At 47.1% G+C, this 22,329-nt stretch overlaps 1 protein-coding gene across 7 annotated transcripts in view; it reads left to right on the top strand.

The window, feature by feature from the left end:
* The window catches only part of LOC116853454, a 90,140-nt gene that overhangs the window by 23,291 nt on the left and 44,520 nt on the right, over positions 1 to 22,329 (top strand). The window contains exons 1-2 of one of the 7 annotated variants that reach the window (XM_032834578.1): positions 13,048 to 13,554; positions 16,665 to 17,444. The exons of 5 other annotated variants lie outside the window; for them this stretch is intronic. In XM_032834578.1, the coding sequence (XP_032690469.1) occupies positions 17,217 to 17,444 (228 nt within the window). In that variant the 5' untranslated portion in view covers positions 13,048 to 13,554; positions 16,665 to 17,216. Of the gene's footprint in view, positions 1 to 13,047; positions 17,445 to 22,329 lie in introns of those variants that run through there. One more of the 7 variants, XM_032834573.1, reaches the window with a different exon arrangement.

The raw sequence follows: 22,329 nt of genomic DNA on the forward strand, positions 1-22,329 counted from the left end.
AAACTATTTAAATTAACTATTTCTTTAGAGTTCCGGTTTGTTTTACAATAGTTCTAGAGTTCTATATCATATATAACAATAGTTCTAAAGAAATAGTTGATTTTATTGATTAAGTGCGTTTCGAGAACTTAGCGCACCTTTTTTTAAAAGTCTATTTACATGCACCTTTTTTTAAAAGTCATATTTGAATATATTCATATAAGAAAAGGAGATCAGAGATTTGATGATGATGGCATAACCCGAGTCGAAATTTTGATCCTATTTTCAACTACACTATTCAACACCTATTTTGATATTCTGAAGCCTGTAATACAATGCTAAAGAAAATGAAAATTTTTAACTATATCTTGTGTTCAATCTTATTTCTAATGCATTTTTATTGTACTTATTGATGATAGGAATGAGAATATTAAAAAGCTATAAACTGCCCGTGAAACAAAAAAAATATTTTTTGTACCTCTAACTCATTTTTTTGTGCCAAATTAGAAAGAAATCAGGGAAATTTTTGGGAAGATTTACTTATTGTTAATTGCATTGCGGAATTCAAGGTTTAACATGGGGTCAAAACTTCAATTCAGAATAAGTCGATAGAGAAGTAATAAGAGAGTGAAAAATTCATTTACATTTGATTGTATCGCAAAAAAAATTACTTTTTGAAGAAATCGATGGTGCAAGTTTACATTACAGTACGCTCGTAGAGTTAATTACACGCCGTCGGTGAATCAATCTGCGCGTCTCATTCTGTTGAAAAGAACGAGCGATTCATCGCGATGTTTGCAGGCAGAGAGAGAGAGAGAGAGAGAGAGAGAGAGAGAGAGAGAGAGAGAGAGATTTGCGCGTGTAAAATATTTTCTCAGTTTCGCTTTAGTGTGTATCCGCACGGGATTCGGACGCGTATAAACGAACGCGCGAGACCTTTGCAGCTTCGTTTGCGCGCGACATCGCGGCGCTGCGCAAACACACTCGAGATGACTAAAGGTCCTTGCAGAATGCCAGGCAATAGGAATGGAATAGGAATTCGGACTTGTCAATTATTTCTATTCCCTGTTCCTATTGGCTAATGCTTATTTCTATTGCCTGTAGCCTAGCATTGTGCAATTGTCTTAATGAAGGGATTTGATTTCTTTGCTGCCGTCCACGAGGCCTTCCTCCGAGAAGAGACAACGCTCTTAGGACTCGCGAACGCTGATAATACCATGTATACCTACGACACTGGAATTCTTCAATTTACTATCGGCATTCGTGCCACGCCAAGTCATTATTCGATAGTCAGGACGTTCAGAATGCACACCTAGCTGGGGGAACTAACTGCGCGACGATCTCTCTCGCGAACTCGACAACATAATTACAGTCGCGCGCGCGCGAACGTTTGTCCGCCTTACATGCTTGTCTGCCTTTGCTTAGACGCGACTTACCAATTTAGCATTAACGTGTCAATTTGGCATTATTATGCCATTGAAGACATTCATAATCTTGGGTCCGTGCGGGTGGGAGAGAGGAGCTGTAAGTCGAGGCATGTAGTATTACGTTGAATAAGTAAACCGGTAACCGTATATCGAGCGAGACGGCAAGCCAAAACGACTCCGATAGCTGTCTTGCCAATTTTATCGAGGACAGAGATGCAATTCGCGAGACGACTTCGCCGCGGGGGATTTCGAAGTCCCGGCACTCTTCCACAGAGAATTTATAATCCCCGCTCGTCGTTGTCCTTGAGATTTCGACATTTCGAGTCACGCGGAATATGAGAAGTAACGCGGACGATCTTTTAATTTATAGTTGCATGCTTGCTTCTTCTTGTAGTCTTCGAAGTTTGCCTTACATTCTCCCTCGTTTTAATTTTTCTTCTTGTCTCTGTCTCGTATCCACTTTATGTTGCATCGCACACAAAAATATCTTATTTGAAATATATTAAAAATTTCGAATCTATCACAAGTTCATCATAAGCATCAAATTGATTCAAAATACATTCTGAAGTCTAGCAAGTTTATCACTTCAATCGAGAGTATTTAATTCAAACAATAATTCGGTTTGCCCACTACGTAAAGTCGAGGTAACTTTTTCTTTGATTAAACTTTATAATAGTCTTGTAAAGAAGAGAGTAGAAACTGATCAATTTTTACAATATTCCTATAAAGAGAATAAATTCTTCTTTTGAGCTTTTTTAAAATTTCTGACGAACATATTTTAAAATTGTATATTGTCAAAAAAATATACGAAGATAACCTAAAAACAGGAAAGCAAGCTGAGCAATCGCTTTTCTTAGCAGTCGAATGATATTTTTTCTGTGCAAATGTACAAGTATCGTAGTTTCTGTAATTTTGGTTAATCTGATTATTATTTTTTACCTTATATCTTGTCGCGCTTCGGCTGTGAAAGAACACGAGCAGAGACGAACAGTGAATTTGAGCGAGCGAAGGGAGGAGAGAGGTTGTTCATATACAGTTGAAGGTGAAGGGGAGAACTGCGTTCGATCGAGCCTCCTTTTATCTCGGCCAGTTCTTCCTCCTTCTCATCCTCTCTACCGCTTTTGCTTCTCCGAATTTCGTTCTCGTGTGTAACATTAATGCCGAAATCAATATGGACACGTGAGACGTTCTCCGGAAATTATTTTCCACAAAAAGAAGAAACGGGACACGCGCGGCGCATGAGAATACACGAGGGGAAAGAAAATCGCAGGTACGATCACTCGCGCGCGCGCATACACACATACACACACACACACACACACACACATATATATATATATAAAGAGAAAATACTTTCGTCTCTTGAGACTCACGCTTCGTTGCAAGACGTCTAAAATCTATCAGTCAGAATCAAACGTGGATGCCCGAGGCGCTTCTCGTTTCCTTATCTAGGAGAAAACGAGGAGCGTAGGCAACGAACGCATCATGCAGCAGATGGATGAGCGGTTCCCTCTAATTGGCGATAAGTATTTCTCCAATTAATACCGCGCCAATTAGCGCGGTCTGATGAGTCTTCTCGCTAGTCTTCTTCGCCAGCGGAGGTGTACCGGAACCGCGTGCAGCTCTCTCGCTCCTTTTATCCGGTGCGACGATCGATTCCTCTATGCGGTAGCGATTTCTGGCAAGGTGCCTTCCCCGCCTCTTCGCTCCCTCTTCCCTCCGTTTCCCGCTCGCTCCCTGTTCCTCCCCATCACAGCCGACTGTCCGGACTTTCCCCGAGTCGATGGGATATTTTCAGAGAGGGATTTTAAAGAGCGGAAGAGGGTGAAAAGGCCGCCGAGATCTCTCCTTCTCTCTCTTTCTCTTTTGGTATCTCTCGGGATATGGGGTCGACTTGTTTCGACGGGGAAAAATATCCGCCCCGTCCGTGAAACATTAACGAGGAAGATGGAGGTTCGTTGTACGTCGGCCGCTACGCCGGACGTGTCCGAGTTTGCGGGACGAGCTCGGCGGTTTGTCGACCTCTTAGTCGAGGTGGGCGAATTAGCTCTCGTCGATCAACAGCTTCTCAAGTCCCCACATCGATTCCACCCACGCGATTTTTCTCTCTCTAATTATGCTGTGCCCCGCGGCCGATCATCACCACCGCCACCGACAACGAATGGCGTCGTTCGCACACGTATACGCGCGGTATCCGCTCCGGTAGATTCTTGCGGAAGCAAGCCGAGCATGGGTTCATCAGCGATAATGACACGAATATACTGTGAAACACACAGGCACGCATGGAGTTGTAAAATATTCCATGTAAAAGTAGACTCGTGCAAGGAGGGGAAGAGCGAAAGTTATTGGTGATTCGATCTGACGCGATTTCGGGTGGAAGCGCCCGATCTTGATAACGTCGAGGGAGAGGACGACCCGTAAAAGATGTATTCGCAGTCGACACACGTGGAGCGGCGTTCCTCCCCAACGAAAATTATCCGAGACAACGGAAAGAGATTTGTATCGATCGGCCGGCAACGGAAATATTTAAGGCGGCCAGGTTACACACTTCGCCCCTTCGTATATAACTCTATAGAGCACGTTTCGTATGAGGCTCGATAGGGTCCCAGGTTTTCCAGCCGCCGAAGGAGCCAATGAACACGCTATCCGCGCGCGAGCGCACACGGTATCCGTGTAGATATACAAGCGCCTTCCTTCTCTCCTCACTCCATGCCGCCCTTACCTGCGATTCACCCTCAAGAACAACCAGAACCACCCCTTGCGCCTCCAGCTACCTCGTTCGCCAATATTCACCGCGGCTTCTTTCCTTTCTTTTCTCTTCCCTTCTCCTTCTCCTCTCGGACAGCTCAATCTGTAAGTCTCTCGGCGACTCTAATAGGAGGATGTAAGCGGCTGTTGTTTATGAGTCCAGAGCTCTCGCGCACGTGGATGTGTAACGGGCGAAGTAACATGATATGACGTAATCAGTTTCACGCGGTAACGCGTGAATAATTAATGAAACGCGTGTCGTAATTGCGATCATTATCGACTCACGTTAGACTCGTGGCTGATTGATTGAGAACTCGAGCGTTATCACCGATAAACTGTGAGGTGCACTGAAAAAAAGAAACTTGGAGATTCACATTCCCGGAATGTAAAGTCTATTTCCGTGAAATTTATGTCCCGTGAGATAAACTTTATCTCACTAATAAATTTCCAAATATTTTTGTTCCTAGTGTAAAAGTACTAATTCCCGAACACATAACTAATTCTGATTGTTCTTATCGTTTTGGTCTTTAACCCCCTTACGATGCAGGTCTTTATCTCGATGACTTTTACAATCTTTGTATCAGAATTTTTTCATATAAAAAGAGTAGATCAGTAAAAAACACCCTCACCGCGTTATCATAGTAAGGGTTACCATAGTAAGGGTTTTAAATACGAATATTTAAATTGTTAGCGCAGAATGTATGTATTTTAATATTTTATGTAGAAAGAAGCAGCTTAAATATTCCTATTTGAAGATTAAAACGAAGGAGAATTGTCAGGATTAAGTACGTGTCCAGATATTGATACTTTTACCTTATTTCTCTCTCCTCAATGGCTAGTAGTGTTCCTTTTGATCTATAGATTTCGTCGCGAAATATCTTCCCTCCCGCGCCATGCAACGTTTAAGACGCAATCCGAGCTCCGATTGGCGAGATCCGTTTACCTTTCATCTTCTCAAGCGATGACGACCAGTGGATGTTCGTCGTCTTCCTTATCGCGCGCGTTATCTAGTGTGGGCGAACTGTAATGTGCACGTGGATCTCCATGAGATGTTCTGAGGGAGAGCATTCTGCTCTGCTGTGTTCTGTTCTCTCTCTCTCTCTCTCTCTCTCTCTCTCTCTCTCTCTCTCACTCCCTCCTCGTCCCTCCAAGTTATTTTTACCGTTGAAGAGTTACGTCCATCTCGAGAGTCCTTCAAATTTATCCACGTCAAAGTCCAAGACTCTTGCTAACTGGATTTTTGCCGGATAACAGAAACATTCGTGGATTTATCGCAGCGAATACACTGTCGTGATGTCATGAAGCACGTCTGATTATTCGCGTCGAGAAGCCTCTCCCTCGTCTTTCGTCTAATCGTTACTACTCTCGCACGAGGCTATCACATATCTGTCAGTATCGAGCCCGTGGTATTCGATAAACCGAACGAACGAGAAGTATCGTAGTACTGTTAAATAGGAATTCTTGGGAAGCAATTGTGTATCGATCGGCGCGCTTTCCGTGAAGCTGTATAACGAGCGAATCCGATTGAGGAATGGCCAGCAGCCTCGCCGCATTCTCGCACGAAGGCAGACGCACGCGGGCTTCCGGATATCCTGAAGCGACTTAACGGGGGTATCGATGAGAAGGGCATCGCGGGTATGCCGCCGAAGACGCAATCGCAGGGTGGGAGCCGCCAATCTGACAGTTAAATAACCGCCCTCGTTCGCCGGGATCTCATTGATCCGTTATCCATTTCGTTCGGCATCTGAGCGCGGGATAGTCGGCCGCAAGTGATACCGCAATCTCTCTTCTTTTTTCTTCTCTCTCTCTCTCTCTCTGTGTGTGTCTCTCATGTCCCACCGTCCTTCCTTCAGATTTCGAGACTGTCACGGGATCCTCCCGGAGACAAATTGCGCGTCATTTCGTCTGAGTTATGTTCGCGCGAGTGAAGAAAAGGAACGTGAAGGTGGAGCGGAGCGTTTTTGGGCTCGGACAACCTGACAGTTTATTAATAGCGAAGAAAACCGGCGAAATAGTTGCACGCGCGCAGAACGCGACACACAATCCCGGCTGCTCAATTACGTGTTACAAAACGCTTCCGACTACAAAGAGAGTCGGTTTTCTCATCTTCTCTCATTTTTCCTCGTGTGTAATTCGCGTGGGAAAATCTCGATATGTAAAGTCGTACATTGAGCATTTTTAGAGCTTTTCGATATGTGTACTCGCACGTCAGCGCCGCGAGAGTCGATTCGCACCGCGTTGAAACGGAAGCTCAGTAATCGAGGACACAACAGCGCTGCATTAACGATCATCCCTGCGTTGATTGGAAAACACCGCAGAAAGGACCGCGAGATAGCGCGCATTCGCGACTATATCGCATAGAATCGCGATTGCATTTCGCGACCTCCACCTATCGACAGCGCGATAGCTCTGTCTCATCGGGGAAAGCCTAGTCGAAATTTTGACTTTACTTCCACAACGCACATATACTACGTGAACCAAACAACCAAATTCTCTGCATTTACTACTTACCTTTCAACACGTAATTGCTTTTATTTTGAAGACATATATCGAAGGTGCACCAAAGCTTAAAAGACACTTCATATGATTATTTCAACCATCAATAATAAATCCCGCTTTTCCCTCAGACTTGCCCGAGTGATGGGCAAACAGTAGTTATTCTCTATTTCCAGAAGATCTCAGAAACGGTTTCCAATGATTAGTTAAAATTCCATCGACGGGCAAAAAATAATCTATTTTTGACATACCTCTTTGTAAGTGGTACGAAAAAAACCAGGAGGAATATAAGTGAGCACTTAGAGACGTAGGAAGTAATAGTCAGGGTTAATGCTCCTTTGAGAGCCTGCGAAAAGACGTCGATGACGCCAGCGGGAAGGAAGCAGAGAGAGAGAAAGAGGGGGAGGGAGGGAAGAAGGAAGATGAGGGGACAAAGGGAGGGAATTATAGCGAAATGGACGAGGAGAATGATAAATAACAGCGAAGAGGAGGGCGGTAGACGACGACACATGGAGCAACCGTCGTAGTTCCTACGGCAGCACCTACAGCACTCGTAGTCGAGATAGAACGCCGCGACGCGATGGGGGTGGCGGTGGTCGTAGTGGTTGTAGTCGTTGTAGTCGCGAGGTCGACGACCGACAAGCAGAGTCGCCTCGTTGTGCTCGGGCTACGAAATCGCAGTGGTTGTCAGTCGGCGGATTTCCCAGGATTTACGTGTAGCGAGACTCCGCTCGCGAAACCGAGGAACATCCCCCCGACACGCGGCAATGGTATGGCGGCGGCGAATCTCAGCTTCGATCGAGGCAGTCAAACCGTTATTGGCTCTCGAGAGAAGCGCGGTCTCTTGTTATTACAATTATTGGCAACAGCCGCGCGCGTCGTGAAGATCTTGGTTACAGCTCGGCGGCTTTATACATCCGTGTATGCCGCATTGTGTCGAGTTTCGGGCGAGGAGAGATCGACGTTATTGTCAATGTAGTTATTGCTGAGAAGGCAGGAGAGAACTGCTGGATTACCGATAACGTCGAGATTTATGGATCATTATTCTCGTTTAATTTCCGCGCTTGCGTCGGCTCGGTATCGTCCTGATTTTTCTTCTTCCTCCTTTGTCTATCTTTCATTAAAAGGAGTGCGGTGGCGGGAGATTTTTGAAAGCGTGCCGTAAACGTACATTTTCCATCGTTTTGAACGCGAAGCTCAGGCTTTTCCACTATTTGGCGGCTTTATCGCGCGTTGCGAGAGGAAAAATGTTAAAAAAGTTACGATTATGAATTTACTGTGCTTGCACAGAGCTACAGTCCAAAGTTGCCGGATTTGCTCGGCGTTTTGCTCTCCGTTTGACGCGATGATTATTTCGACGATGTGTGCGTCGAATTAATAATCCCCGGGACGAATTGAATTTAACGTGAGGCCGTGGCGTGCCGTCACGCTCATAGTTTATTCATCAGCAGTATCCCACGGTTAACCCAGTAAAAAGCTGATTTCGACGGGAAATTGAGCAGTATCTTCTTATTAGCCCCGCGTGTGCGGCTCGCGAGCGAGTAGCGCGCGTACTGTATTATACGCTATCCGTGACGTCGAGCAAAATTATAAAATACACCGTCGAACGTTATTTTTCTCGAGGCTCTGTGCACGTACACACGCACACATGTACACAAACTGTACGTACAGCAACGAAGCGCACATGACTCCGTCGGTCGTTGTGCGTTCATGAATAGTTATGTAAACCATTATAGACACGCGAAACCCTGATGTAACTTCTGTAACGCCGTCACTTTGGTTCCGGAAGTCTATACATATATATACATACGTATATATATGTATATATATATATATATAATACCCGATATAATACCGATAATAATTGTATACAGAGTCTACGCCAACAAAAACTTTCCACTCCGATTATTCTGTACCCAATTGATTTTTGTAAAAAAGTCCAATACATGTCAATATTGTTTTAAAGAAGGCTATACGATTGTGATAAATTTAACTATAATTTAACTCACCCCTTAATTGGAATAGCTACCCTTCCAGAGATCTTAAATAGCAATAAGGATCAAGTAATATATCACTTCAAAGCTATTTTAATTCTCTTCGCAACGGTATTTATTTTGTCAAATTTGAGTGAATATTTTTTGGAAAATCGCATTTGGAAATTTTGGTTATGAAAAATTGAAATAATTCACAATTTAGAGAAAGATTTATTTTATTAAATGTTCAAAGTGCCTTCCACCAACCTCCATATAAGGCCTTGGTTCAAAATTGCTATTTTTAAGCATTTCTGGTGTTATCCTGTGACATTGGAATTGGAAAGTTTTCGTTGACGGATCCTATATATATACGTAATATATAGATATAATTAGTTATCGCGATGTATTCGCCAGATAAAACAAGTATTAACAAGTATTAATTAAAATTGGAAAGACGCGGTAAATAACGTTTGATGCTCGTTGCTAAGGATCGTCTCTCGTCGAGGAAGCCTCGATGACTATCACGTAGAATTAAGCCCGGCGGTAGTTCGAGACTTATATCCTCATGTGAGTGTGCGGACGTGCATTGAGACTCGTGGTTTCGATGCGTCGTTAGTCACCGTGAAAAATTTGCGTCACGTGCTGCCTTCGCGGGAGATTCATCGCGCAGATTTCTCCGCGGACGTTTGTCCCTCGGGAGCGAATTTCCACTTGGAGTTTTCAAACGTTTCGCGCTACAATGAGGCTTTCACTTCTTCCTCTCATCTCTCTTTACCTTCTTTCTTTCTCCTCCTTCTTTCCCGTCTTTCTCTCTCACACATACAAATATACATTATGATCGGTAATTGCAATATCGAGCGGTAGGGAATGACTATAATTCACGGCGATAACGTTTTTTTTTTCTCCTTCGTCGCCGCATCGGACAGAACCAATAATTTGCCGCGTAATCCAGCCGGCGATGATAAAGCCCCGCCAGTCATGATGAGTTAAATCGGAAAAACGTTTCCGTCGTTTCACGTACGAACGTACGATGCGTGTGTGTGTGTGCACTCGCGTCTCGCGACGGACGCCTGAAATTGCGACACGCGATCGACACGAAATAACTTCTCTCTTCCTCTTTTTTCTTCCCCGCTTTTGTTCCGCGATCCTCCGGTGACTTCCTATCGGCCGATGATTACCCAACTTCCGTGTAACTTTTGCTGAAAATTGCGCGTTATCACGCGCGACCGTCGTCGGGCGACACGCTTCGCGACGAGGAAGCGGATTACGTTGCGATGCCGATTGCCTTCGTCGGCGACTGCTCGATATATCACCGTGTCGCCGTGCAGAGTTTCGACAAAGTTGTCGAAATCGCTAAGGGAGATGTTCGGAGCGATCCAAGAGGACGCAGAACGCGTCGACGATCGGCCGAGTGAGCGACATGCATAATTCCTCGAGCGCGTCACTGTCGGTCCTCAAGGTCTGCGACTTGCAGTTTGCGGCAGGAGGCATCTCGTGCCGCTCCTCGAGAGGAGCATTACAACGAGCGGGAAAGAGCGAGAGAAAGAAAACGAGGTATTTCAATGGCGCGACCAATTGCAGCTGTACGTGCAAGGGGGAGGACACGGGTCGGGTCTTCTTATAGCTGCAAGGGCAATCGCGCGTTAATACAGCTACATTCTCTCCCTCGGGGTGGAGGGTGCGCTGAAAACGCACCGTTATTTTCCCCATCGTCGATTGTCCCAGCGGGAATCTCACCTTGACTCGCTCTCCACCTCCTCCTCCTCCTCCTCCTCCTTCTCCTCCTTCTCCCGCGTGCATCTCACGGTCATCCGCGAGGGCGGATGAGAGAGAAACCAGCCTCGGCAGGACGAGGCTGAGAGACGGACGTGCGCGCGTGTGACGTAATCCGGTTCCAATCGTGGATCCACCCTTGACGAATTCGAGCGATCTCGCGCCTCGTCGTCTCTGGATAAAAACAGCGATGCTCTGGCCGTGTAGTTGCCAATTAATAAATAATTCGAAGACTGTGACCGTGGTCCTTTTATCGAAGATGATACCGAGAGGGAGAAGATATTTAAGATGTCCGGAATGGATCGCACCTTCCTTCAGACCGAAAGAAAGTAATCGCGAATTCCAAAGTTATCTCTCTCTCTCTCTCTCTCTCTCTCTCTCTCTCTGTCAATTTCTTTAAAATCGATCTTCACGTGCGAAGTATCGCACGGTGAAGCACGAGCCGTGATACGTTTATTTGTCATTATTAATGACGACTCGTGCTTCCAACTGGTGGAGACTGCTTATCTACTTCTTCCCGCGAGCGAGTTGAAAAAATTCGTATTTGTCGTCTTGGTCGATAGCTATTTACGACTCGACCTAGCAGAGACGCAACACTCGTCGCGGTTTAATGCCCGATATTGATGATCAAGAAGAGTTGCGCGCTATTCGGTGCACGCGCAATGCACTCTCCAAAATTTCCCGCCACTCGCTCGAAACGAGGAGAGATCTCCTCGCGTCTCCTGGGTTCGTGTAAATAAAGATAAACGAAACCAAGACAAAGAGAAAAGAGTCATTACCTGATTGAACGGGGCTAGCCTCTCGGGGCTCGCGTTAGCGTTACTCACGCCGTTACTACGTATTTTTGACGGCTCGATCGTCTATGAAAATGTCGATGTGACCCTTATTACCTGCTTTAAAAATACATTTTGCTGAGTGCGATAGGTTAATCGCTGGAATCTATAAATTCGCATTTATAAATCAATAATTCGTAGCCCGTGCCGTTAATAAGGCACTCTCATAATAAATTATAGCGCGATCATTAGGCTCTCCCGGGTGTTTCGCCACATCAGCACACACTTGCATGCTAATCTCAAAATCGAGCGCACTCGTGCACTGTGTATGAAGAGCACGAAGCGGAACGTCAATAAACGGCCACTTACCGAAATATGAATGTTCATTCTCGTGATCGTGCGAATTGACACGGTCGTTTTTCTTCTCCTCTCTCATTAACGCGCCACATTACCAGAGTTTCCAGCGATTATATCATTACACAGATCTCGACTGAGTGATTATATCATTATGAAGCTGTCGCTCTGCAGTCAATGTTTGCTGATCGACGACGCTTTCAAATTTTTCCTCTCGAATCATAGACGTGCCACAATTTCGATTAAATGAGACTTGTATAACTCCATTCAAGGTAATTTATTAGAATCGGAAGATTATAGCGTAATTATTTTATTTTAACGGCTACTGCAACGGCTGTTTCGCATTTTTACTGTTAATAACAGTAATGTTTTTTACGCAACCGAATCTATAAAGGTCCCTAAAATGGCGATTAAATGAAATATCTCTTATGTGAAGTTGACGTCTCTTTCGCGCAACTCTCTGGAATGTGAGTACGCGACGGAGATATTTTCAGACGGTATTCCTTGACGCGTGTTATATTCGCCAGTCGGTCCGTTTCACCCGTCGTATTTCGAGTAGATTTTTGTCCATTCCAGAAATCACCCGTCGGTTCACCTGTTCATCGGTCGGGCGATTTTCGCCATCCACTCGGAGCGTCTGCTCCATTTTGCGCAACAAATACAGTCTCTCTAATATTTCATTCTACCGATATCTCAAATAATTTGACAGACATTTACTCAATATTTATTACGATATTTATTACAATTTATTAGGATCTGACGAATATACTCAGGCCGGAAGTGCCGACTCCGCGTATAAATTTGGCGAAACGCTGGAGTCTCCTCGAACGACGTTGAGAGCCGGCGCCCTTCGCGAAATCCCTTCAGGATCGATAGGCGGCCGGGCGTATGCGTTTACACCTGCCTTACGACCGCCGAAATCGTATCGCACAGGGTAAATCCGCCCCGGGGAAAACGGGCTGTAGAAATTTGCGGGGCACGCCCGCTCGCCCGCTCGCTCGCTCGCTCGTCCGTCCGTCCGTCCGTCCGTCCGTCCGTCCGTCCGTACTCCTGTCCGTGTGTAAATGCGTGCGTACGTCGCGTCCTCGCGAGGGTAGGGAGGGATCTGTTATTGATCCTCTCTCCTCGCGCGCCGTTTGCCTCCCTCTCTCTCTCTCTCTCTGCTCGTCGACGGCGGAGGTGGAGGCGGCGGTGGCGGCGAGCCGGCTTCTCGCGGCGAGAGCTCGCGGCGTAGTGAGAGCCTCTCTCGTTGGCCCTTGTCATGTATATCGGCGGTGGCGGTGGCGGTGGCGGCGGCGGCGACGGTGGCGGTGGCGGCGGTGGCGATGGCGATGGAGGCGGTGGAGGTGGTGGAGGCGGCGGAGGCCGAGGGAGAGAAATCGCCGGGAAGCAGCGTGGCTGCCGAACGGGGCCGAAGTGGAGGGCACGGAGGCGGCCGAGCGCGACCGAGGTCGCGAGCGTCGACCGAGTCTCTCTTGCTCTCACCCGGTGCGGCCTCTCTTTTCCTCCGCCCGACGCTCGGGTCCAGTACTTCAGTGCGTGCACAGCGGCCGGCCGGCGTGCACAGTCGCTGATAACGGCACTGCGCTCTCCGGAGGCCGAGCACTCCTCGCGCGCCGGAGCACACCGCTCCTCCGCTCCGTCGCCGTCGCCCCGTGGTCGCTGTGCTGTGCTGTGCTTACTCTGTCGACGTGCGTCGTCGAGTATCGTCGCCGGGTCGTCGTCGCGGCGCGCGTGCTCGTGTCCGCCGCGCGAGTTCAGCCAGTCCCGAGGACGGACGTACGCGCACGTACGTCGTGCTTGTGCACCGAACGGCGCCGGGCCCCAGGGCCCGGTCGCCCCGGTTTCGCACCCGAACCGACCCCGGGAAGCCACGCGGTCATGGAGCTCGCGAGCTCGTCCCGGAGACGAACCGGCCGCGATCTCTCCCGCACGGGCGTTACCCCTCGGCAGTCGGTCTCGCGTGGTGGTAGTCGTGGCGAGTCGTCGTCGCGCGACGAGAGGCAGTGGTGCCTCCTCGAATCGACGAAGGTATATTTTCGCGAGAGAGGAAGCGAGAGATGAATTTCGAGCGCGATGGGAAGGATGGAAGGGCAACAGGAAATTGCGAACATTGTCGTTGACGGAGGGCGGGAGGATGTCATCGCGAGATGGCATCACGAGGCGGCGAATTCAAGACCCCGAATTAAAAATCTAGAATATTTCCTCAGGGCGGTAGGCGAAAGAGAGAAAGACTCTCGCACGAAAACCACCAGGTTCAATCGCGATGACTTCTGAACTTCTCGACGAGCCCGCCTCGTCTTCCCGCCTTGCTCATTTCTTGATGATTGTTCGCAAATTGCGCTGTGATCGTGTTTATGCGGCACGCAGTTATGGGAGTGGGAGTTAATCGCGAAAGAGAGAAAGACGGAGAACGCGAGAGAGAAAACGATTGTTAATGGAACAATCGCAAGGGATTCCATTTTGATTGTCTCGTTGCGTGATAATTTCGCGCTGTACGGTATACGAGAGAGACAGGGAGAAAGAGTGGCGGGAGAGAGAGAGGGAGAGACAAAAACAAACGGCACGTTCGCGAAAATCACACTTCGTGATGCCGCGCGCTCGCGCCGAGAAAGCGTCGCATTTCCATCATTATTGTCCCGTAAGACGAGAAAGAGGCTCCACACCGTGGAAGAGTCGGCGACAACAAAGGGAACGCGGATGGACAGGTGCCCTTTGTGTGCGTGTTCTCTCTTTTATTTCTGCCCGATCACAGGACGGCCCGAGCCGGCGGTTCTCCTATCTTATCTTAGGACGGGAGAGGATCGCGCAAAGCGTCGCCGTACCCTTCGCAATAATGTGCGGAAAACGCCGATGACGAAGTCAGGGCGGGAGTAGTGTCGCCGCCTGTTAGAGTTATGTTTTGCTCGCGTCGCGTTGGGCCCACACCGACATAATGATCGCCCGATCGCGATTTACTCCGTTATCGCGTGCTCATATTTGTAATCCTCAGCTGACGCTTGCGAGCGATCCCATCGATTTTCCCCCTGTGGCGGTCATTAATTAAGATGCCGCGTGATTACGCGTCAGTTCGTAACTTTGGCCGTTCCTCAAAGATCTCTCGCGACGTCGTTTCATTCTATAAGGTTTATTCTCATCTACTTGTGAGGATATAATATTTCGCGACTTCATATACACGGAGAAGTTACAATTTTTTTTCCTTTTTTTTCATACAAATTCTTTTCAATTTCTATTTCTTTTCACTATGTTTTTGGTGATCCAAGAATAGACTGTCATCAGTATGATCAGTCTTGCTAAGAAATATGGTAAATTTCTTTAGAAACATAATGGCAGATTTTACTAGGAACATAGCAAGTGTTTCAATTTTATATTTTACTGTTCCTGAAATTTAAGTAGCACTTACGAAGCGAAAGGATAGCGAATTATTGCAGATGTCGATCTATTCCTTGGCTACAAAATCCTACAGTAATTTCTGTTACAAAATTTTCTCCGTGTGCGAGTGTTCTTAACTTATTTCTAACGATGCGGCCACACTTAGGAAGATCCATTGGGAGCAGACAAAGAAGCAGACTGATACGCGCGAAAAGTCATTTTTCATTTCTTTATTTTCCAAATCTCTCTAAGCGAAATCTCACTCGAAAAAAATGGAACCACCATCGAGTTGAAGTGATTTTTCATTAATGTAGAGCGGATTCTCAGCGCTCTTAATCGTCGAGTGAGTATTTTCACTCGAAATTGGAGTGAATCTAATGATACTCCAGCGTCACATGAATATATTTTACTCTAATTCGCTGATACAGAATCAGAATCCACTCGAAGCTCGAATGAAACGTTCAGTCCTGCTGATTTCGAGTGGCAGTATTTTCGCTATCGCTTCAAGTAAAAATACTGCCACTTTTCGCTCGCTTTGAATGAGAAATTCCACTTGGACAAAATTAGAAGAGTACACTTGATCTCTGTTTCTCCGCATTTGATGTCGCTTCTGGAGACAACGCGAGACCCTCGCGGTGTGCGTGCAAAGTGTCAGGATTAAACGCAACACACACGTTCTACGGTCTCTCGGCTGAAGGCGACGAGAAATCATTTTGGCGCGTGTTACGAGCGGCGACGCGCGTCGCGCAACTTTGTTCGCGAGCATTAACGCGAAAAGTTCTCGCCGGCGTGTTGCCTGATTAAAATTCAGCGCGACGTACACACAGTCGCCTCTCCACGTGATAACGGACAGCCTCTCGCTATTTGCATCGGCGCAACGTAGCGCAATTCCCTTCCCTCTCGTTCGCCAGCCGTCGAATTTCTCGAGTCGCATTCGCACGTGCATCGAGAGGGGTTCCGTTGTCATCTCTTGGACGTGTTTCTTCCGCGCTCATTAAACATCCATTGTAGCAATCGATATTCTCTCTCTCTTTTTCTCTCTCTCTCTCTCTCTCTCTCTCTTCTCTTTCTCTCCTCGTACTACACCGTCTCTTTTCTCGGAGATCGTTTCGAGTCGATTTTCATCGAGCAATTTTACGGTGCATCTATCGGGAGAGTCTTTGACATGAAGAACTCCAAGGGATGAATGATTCGCAGTTATCGTAATTTCGATATTCCTCGTACTATTATCGTATTTATTACGGCTCTTTGTGTCTCTCAGTTTGTGCTGTCCTCTCGTGTATTCAGATTCTACTCGGGAATAACGAATCGACGCCTCGTTCTCCTTCACTTTCTCCGTCGTGGAGCAATCTTGCTTCGTTATTTTCCCACTTGAAGTCTCTCGGCTTCAAGTTTGCTCCCTTCTCCATTGTACGGACCGGATATTCCGTGTTACAATTTTTCATCGTGAACTTTTGTTCGCTCTTCTTGTACCACTTTGAAAACTCGTACGCGTCAATCGGTCACCACTTCTACGTAAACTTACGTTATATATCCCAAACTTGAGACTTGTTTATGTTGCACACATGCACGTCGCGCATTCTGAAGTCATGCAAGTGCTTCTTGAAGGGACTTTGATCCCAAAGTGAGAAATATACTCGTACTCTACTACGCTCCCTCCCCCTTTCGCTCACTCTCTCGCTCTATCTGTCGCTTCCTATCCCGCTCGCGTTTTCCCGACCTCTCGGTCGAGCCTCAACGATCCTCTTTCCACCGGCTCTGTCGTGCAGGTGACGCGCAGTGCCGGCAGTGCGCGGCCAGGTCGTTGAGAGTGCGGATCTCCGTTGGAGGTAGAGTAAAACGCGGCCACAGGCGTCGGGCGGCCGGCCGCCGTCGCCGCCGCCGCCGCCGTCGCCGCCGCCGCCAGTCGCGCGAAGCGGCGACGCGAGTCGTCGTCGTGTGAGGGTGGTGTGCGAGAGAGTGCGTACGCGGTAGTGTGCGTCGGCGGGGACGCGATGACGTGAGGAGAAAGCGCGAAAGGAAGAAGGAGAAAAGGTGGCGGAGAAAGCAGGCAAAGGAAGAGAAAGTGGAGGTGGTGGAATAGTAGAAGACGAGGAAGAAGAGGAAGAAGAAGGAGGAAGAGAAGCAGGAACAAGTGCACGACGCGGCGAGATCGTGAGCTGTGGAGGCTAGGTGGAAAGAAACAAAAGTGCACAGCGCAACGAGGCAGAGACGAAGGCGCGAAGCTGGCGGCCCAAACACGTGACAGCGGCTCCCGCGGGACTCGGACCCGCCGCCGACCCAATGGAGACTCGCTCTCCAGCCGTGGCAGTGCCACGGGGATGCAGTGCGGCCTGTGCGCCGTCGTCGCCGGGCTGTTCCGTCGTGCCATGTGCATCGCGGGCAGCCGACGCGGCTCCGGCGAGTCTTGCTACCAAGAGCTGACCACGGAAGTGCAGGGTAGACGGCACTCGCAGACGCTGGTGGAGGAGCACGCGGAGACCGAGCTCGTCAAAGCGAGCGAGAGCGTTGCGGAGAGAGTGAGAGACGCCGACGTACAGACGCGCGAGGTGAGGATGAGAAAGAAACAAAAGATAGAGGAAGGGATTGTCAGCTTCGTTGAAGGCGCGGTATTTTTTGTAGCGACGTTTTGCGGTTTTGCCTGATGGTAGATGTGTAATTTTGATCAATATTCCGAGTGGAACATCAGGTATAGGCCCCGGTGTACGATCGGAGTTTGTCTGAGGAAGAAAGAAAAAAAGAAAAGAAAGAGAGAGAGAGAAAGGTGCTTTCGAAAATACGATAGTATTCAAGAAGTTAATTAACAAATATGAAGCGCTAGCTAGCTAACCAGCCATGCGCGTAATCTTGACCGCGTTGAGGGAAAAAAGTAATCTTGACCATGTTAGATAAGCATTATGTCACTCCGACATTATTCCCGTCTCACGCTCCGCCTTAAGTGTATTTGCCGTTCTATATGTGGTTTATACACGAGGACGTTTATATACGGATGCGTAAACACGCTAACTCGAAACATTATCCTGCATTAATATACTGCGGTCTTTCCGAATTGAAATTCCCTGAACACGTATAGAGTACGTAATATAAATAAATCGAGTTGGGGGATGAAAGCCTGAGAGGGAAAGGAAAGGGAGGGGGAGAGAGAAAGAGAGAGAGACAGTTACTCTTGAGAACAAATCTCAAGAGATCAACGATACATTCGTCGTCGCCGTCGTCATCTGTCTCTCATCTCCGTTGCACAATCTCGTGGAAACTCGAGGCGCGTTCTCGAACGGACATAAATTTGTGCGGTCATTGACGTTCCTCGCGCGCAAGGTGGACGCGGAAATACCGTACGCAAGGCCGCGTTGATTCGATATAAGGGGAAAAGTTGGCGTGATGATACAACGAAGAGAGAGATATCCGACGAAGCGGGATGAAGCGCGCGGCGAATATAGAGCTCGTTTTGTTTATTCCAGACCCCGCGACGACAAGTCCACGGCGAAGTTCAGCGCTATTTTCATATCGCGTCGCGCGCGCGAAATCGAGTTGCCGGGAAAGTTCGCGCCGGAGAATTTTCTCGAGAGAGATAACGTGCGCGCGCCGCCGCCGGCGTGTACCACTGCGTTCCGAAGACAGGCCGTTACGTAACGCCTACCTGACAATGAAAATAAATACACAGATGCGCCGGCTGCCACGAGCGCGCTCGCGCGCACCGACCGGCTCCAATCGAATGACAGGAGTACACGCGGCGCAGTACAAACGGTCCGATGACAATAACTCTTTCAATAGCGCGGTGCTGTGCGCGCTCCGGGAAAGAAAACGGATGGAAAATATGCCGGAAGCGGGTCTCTTCTCTTTCCTCTCTTACCCCACGGATTATTGCCCCGTGCTTTACGCGTGGCCGACACGGGGGTGCGCAATTTGCAGCGTGGAACCGCGTCGCGGAAACGGGGAAGAACAAACAGTAGAGGACCGTCCTCTCGTAATTAACTTCCGCGAAACGGCGATAATTACGTCGACATCACGTCGGCGTGGACAGGTTGGGGAATCGCGTAGAGAGTCTCGCGGACTTTCGCGGATTCGACCGCGCGGTCGCGTTTGCGCCGCATCGCAAGTCAACCCCCGCGAGATATTTAAAATTAGAGCTAAGGTCAGACGTTGTAGGTAGCTGTCGTCATCAACGTTCCTGACCTAGACTCGTTGGGGTGTAAACGTTCGGGCCGGCACGTTGGAACGGAACGTACGGGGGCAAGGCGTGCGAGCGCAGGTGGAGGAATAGAAGGACTCCGATTTTACATACGTCTATGCACCGCGCTCGACTCGTTTAAACTGGCTCTAGCGTCGATGACGTAAGAGGGAACGTAACGCGAGCGCGCCGAAGCGCCGGCACGCGAACTGACAATATATTAAAAGTCGATTATCGTGATTCTTCTATCGCGTTTACAAGCTGACAATCGGTGCCGGCGAGAGCGGCACGCGTGTGCGCGAGGAAAATTGCGAATATTTTCCGATATGACGTCAATTTTGGATAATTAAAGCGTACCCGTGGGAGCGCGACATTTATACCGGACGCTAGTGTTCGTTAGAGACCTCGCGTCATGTGGTTGATCGGTTTGATCGACAAGAATAAAACGTACGTAGCGCCGAGGGCGCGTTTTGCATCGCGTTTAGCCCCGCGATCGCTGGATGTCGTCTCGTCTCGGTGTTCGTGCGAAGTGTTTTCCCCGTTTTCTTCCTCTTTTTATTCTTCTCCTCCTCCTTCTCTTCATAGTGGACTCTTGAACGCCACGGTCGCTCGCGTGTTAATCGAGAGATCGTCGAGGTATACACCGAGAGGAAAATACTTGAAAATTGCTTGCGAGATATAAAGTTTATTTCTGCGAGATAAAGTTTATTTTTGTGAAATAGGGTATATTTCTGCGAAAAATTAACTTTATCTTCCGCACGGAAGGAAAAGAAAGGAAATTTGGTCGGATTAACCAAATGCCTGAGTAAGTATGGGCTAACAAGTTAGTCGAGTTAACAGGATCCAGGTTAACCAGAACATTCAACTGTTCAGCTTGTAAGTGGCAAGTTCTGCACGCAAAAATGATTCGATTGGCATTACCGAACTTCAGTTATGACAACAAGGAAATTTTCGGTTCCTGAGAAATCAACTGAAAAATCGGTTGCTACAGAAAAGAAATTTTGTTGGAAAGTTTCTGTTGTGCCAAACGTATATTCGGTCACCCCAACCGAATTGAAATGTGAAAAATACAATATTTAAAAAATATACTTCCTAATTTTCTCATGTTTCATAAGCTAAGTATCGAAGGTTGTCAACACACTCAAAACTTTCGTGAATCCTCCCGCAATAATTTCGATCCCAAGCGGTATACTCCACCCGGTCCAACCATCCATGTCCTGACTCCGTTAATAAAGTGTTGCCTAACGTGTCGATCGAGCGGCACGCGGCGATTCCCGATGACTCCAACGATATTCTTACGATTTATGCTTATATAATGTATCCTTATAGTGCTCACAGTATATTATAACCTAGCAAACACCAAATAATAGTTATATAATTTTTACTTGGTGTTTGTTGGATAACTTGCTGACAGATATTGGAACAATGCATTCGATACGCGGTGAATATTGATGTAATGTAGTGAATCAGTGATAATTACTTTTAAATTTTTAACAGAAAATAATGATTAATCCAGACAAAAAAGTAGAGAAATCCAAGAAAATCCAAATTAAACAAATCGAATTACTAAATTTTGAAAGAAACTTTTAAAAAATACTATTTAAAACATTAGTGTTGTTTCATTAAATGACATGGTTTCCTTGAACGAAATAAAAGTTTTGCGAAAATATGGCTCATCTAACAATACGAATCGCTATCCATAGCAACAACTGTTGATGTCGTTTCTATGTACCATTCGGTCCTCTGTGAGAACAACAGAATAATCGTCTGCGATAACCATTTTTTTGGAACGGAAAATTTTAATTCCTTCAATCAAAAGCAATCATTGATGTGAATAATTCTTCAGTTATTGGAACAGACTTGTCTGTTATCGCACTGAACCTCGTGTAACAGAAAGTTTCTAGCTGTTACTACAGAATATTTTTTTGCGTGTGGTTGACTAGAATCTTGTTAATTTTAACAGAACTCCGGTAACTCCAATCGGAATCCTGGCTCTCGTTCATACTTCACCAGATATTTTAATCTAACTAGATTTCTTTTCCGTGCGCACGAATAAATTTTTAAGTATTTTTTTTTTCCCAGTGTATACCTTCATGCTTTGTTTTCTCCGTGTTTCGCGACTCGTGCGCTCGTGAACTGTGCGACGCCGATACACATGTGAAATTTCCCAACCGATAACGCGGTTATATCGGTTTCACCATGTCTGACCTACGACTCGAAAATAACGCGATCACGCCTCCGTGTATCCTAGATATTTTACAGCTAAACAGACAAATCGTGACATTATGTGCGCACGGATTATTAGCCTTCAGCACGTCGAGTCGCAACTGCTTGTTTGCGAGCAATTAATTCATTCCAATCGAATCGAGGGATACGTACTTCTCGTGTCGAATAGCTCCTTGTCTCTTCATAGTTTCTCCGAAGAGCTCAGAATTTCGCGCATCGATGTTCGCTGTGAGGAATCCAAAGGAAGACTCGAAATCTCACTAATACGCTACAAAAGCCGTGTGTCGCGAACATCTTGGACAAATTGTAGGTACAATTGTAGAACAGATATAAAAGTAGAGAAGTCACGTTATTGCCATGAACCAAAATCCCAACGGTACTTTACATCCCTAAATGACAGCATAAATGCCACTTGTAGGTTCTAAAGAGAATTCTTTGACAAAGTTAACAGATGAAATAGAATTGAAAAGAGACTGTTATAGACTTCAGAATATTAAAATAGCCGTTAAATGCAATATTGAGGTCAAAAGTAGAATCAAAAGTTCAACTCGGCTGAACACGCTTTAATTAGCAGTTGGGAATGCGTTATACTCTTACAAGATTATTAAGTACCGGCTACGAGGAAGATGTGTCCCCGAAGGCCACCAATTCCGACACAAACGACTACTTTCTCGGTATGCGGTGTGTCTCGCAGATGTTCTCTCGCGCAGCGACGGTGGCGGCGGCGGCGACGACGCTTCCTCTCCCGCCTTCTAAGTTTTATCGGCCGTAATAACGTGGTCGGATGAATCTATAATGTAACGACCACTTAAGGCGACTTCGAGGGGAAACGTACATCAATTACGCGACGATGAAACGTCAGTCGAGTCGAGTCGCGTCTTGTCTCGTCTCGTCGCGTACGTTTCAGAAAAACTTCTTTGTTTTACAGTCGCAGTTGTTCTTTGTTAGAATCTTCGCAGTCTGTGTCGGAGAGTCGAATCGAAAATTCCGCGCGCGCGCGTTCGACGAAATTTCCGCGGGAATTAAATTGGGGGCGGGGG

The sequence above is a fragment of the Odontomachus brunneus genome, unplaced genomic scaffold (genome assembly GCF_010583005.1).
Source record: "Odontomachus brunneus isolate Ranch 3 - 2012 unplaced genomic scaffold, Obru_v1 Obru_scaffold_006, whole genome shotgun sequence".
NCBI lineage: Eukaryota > Metazoa > Arthropoda > Insecta > Hymenoptera > Formicidae > Odontomachus > Odontomachus brunneus.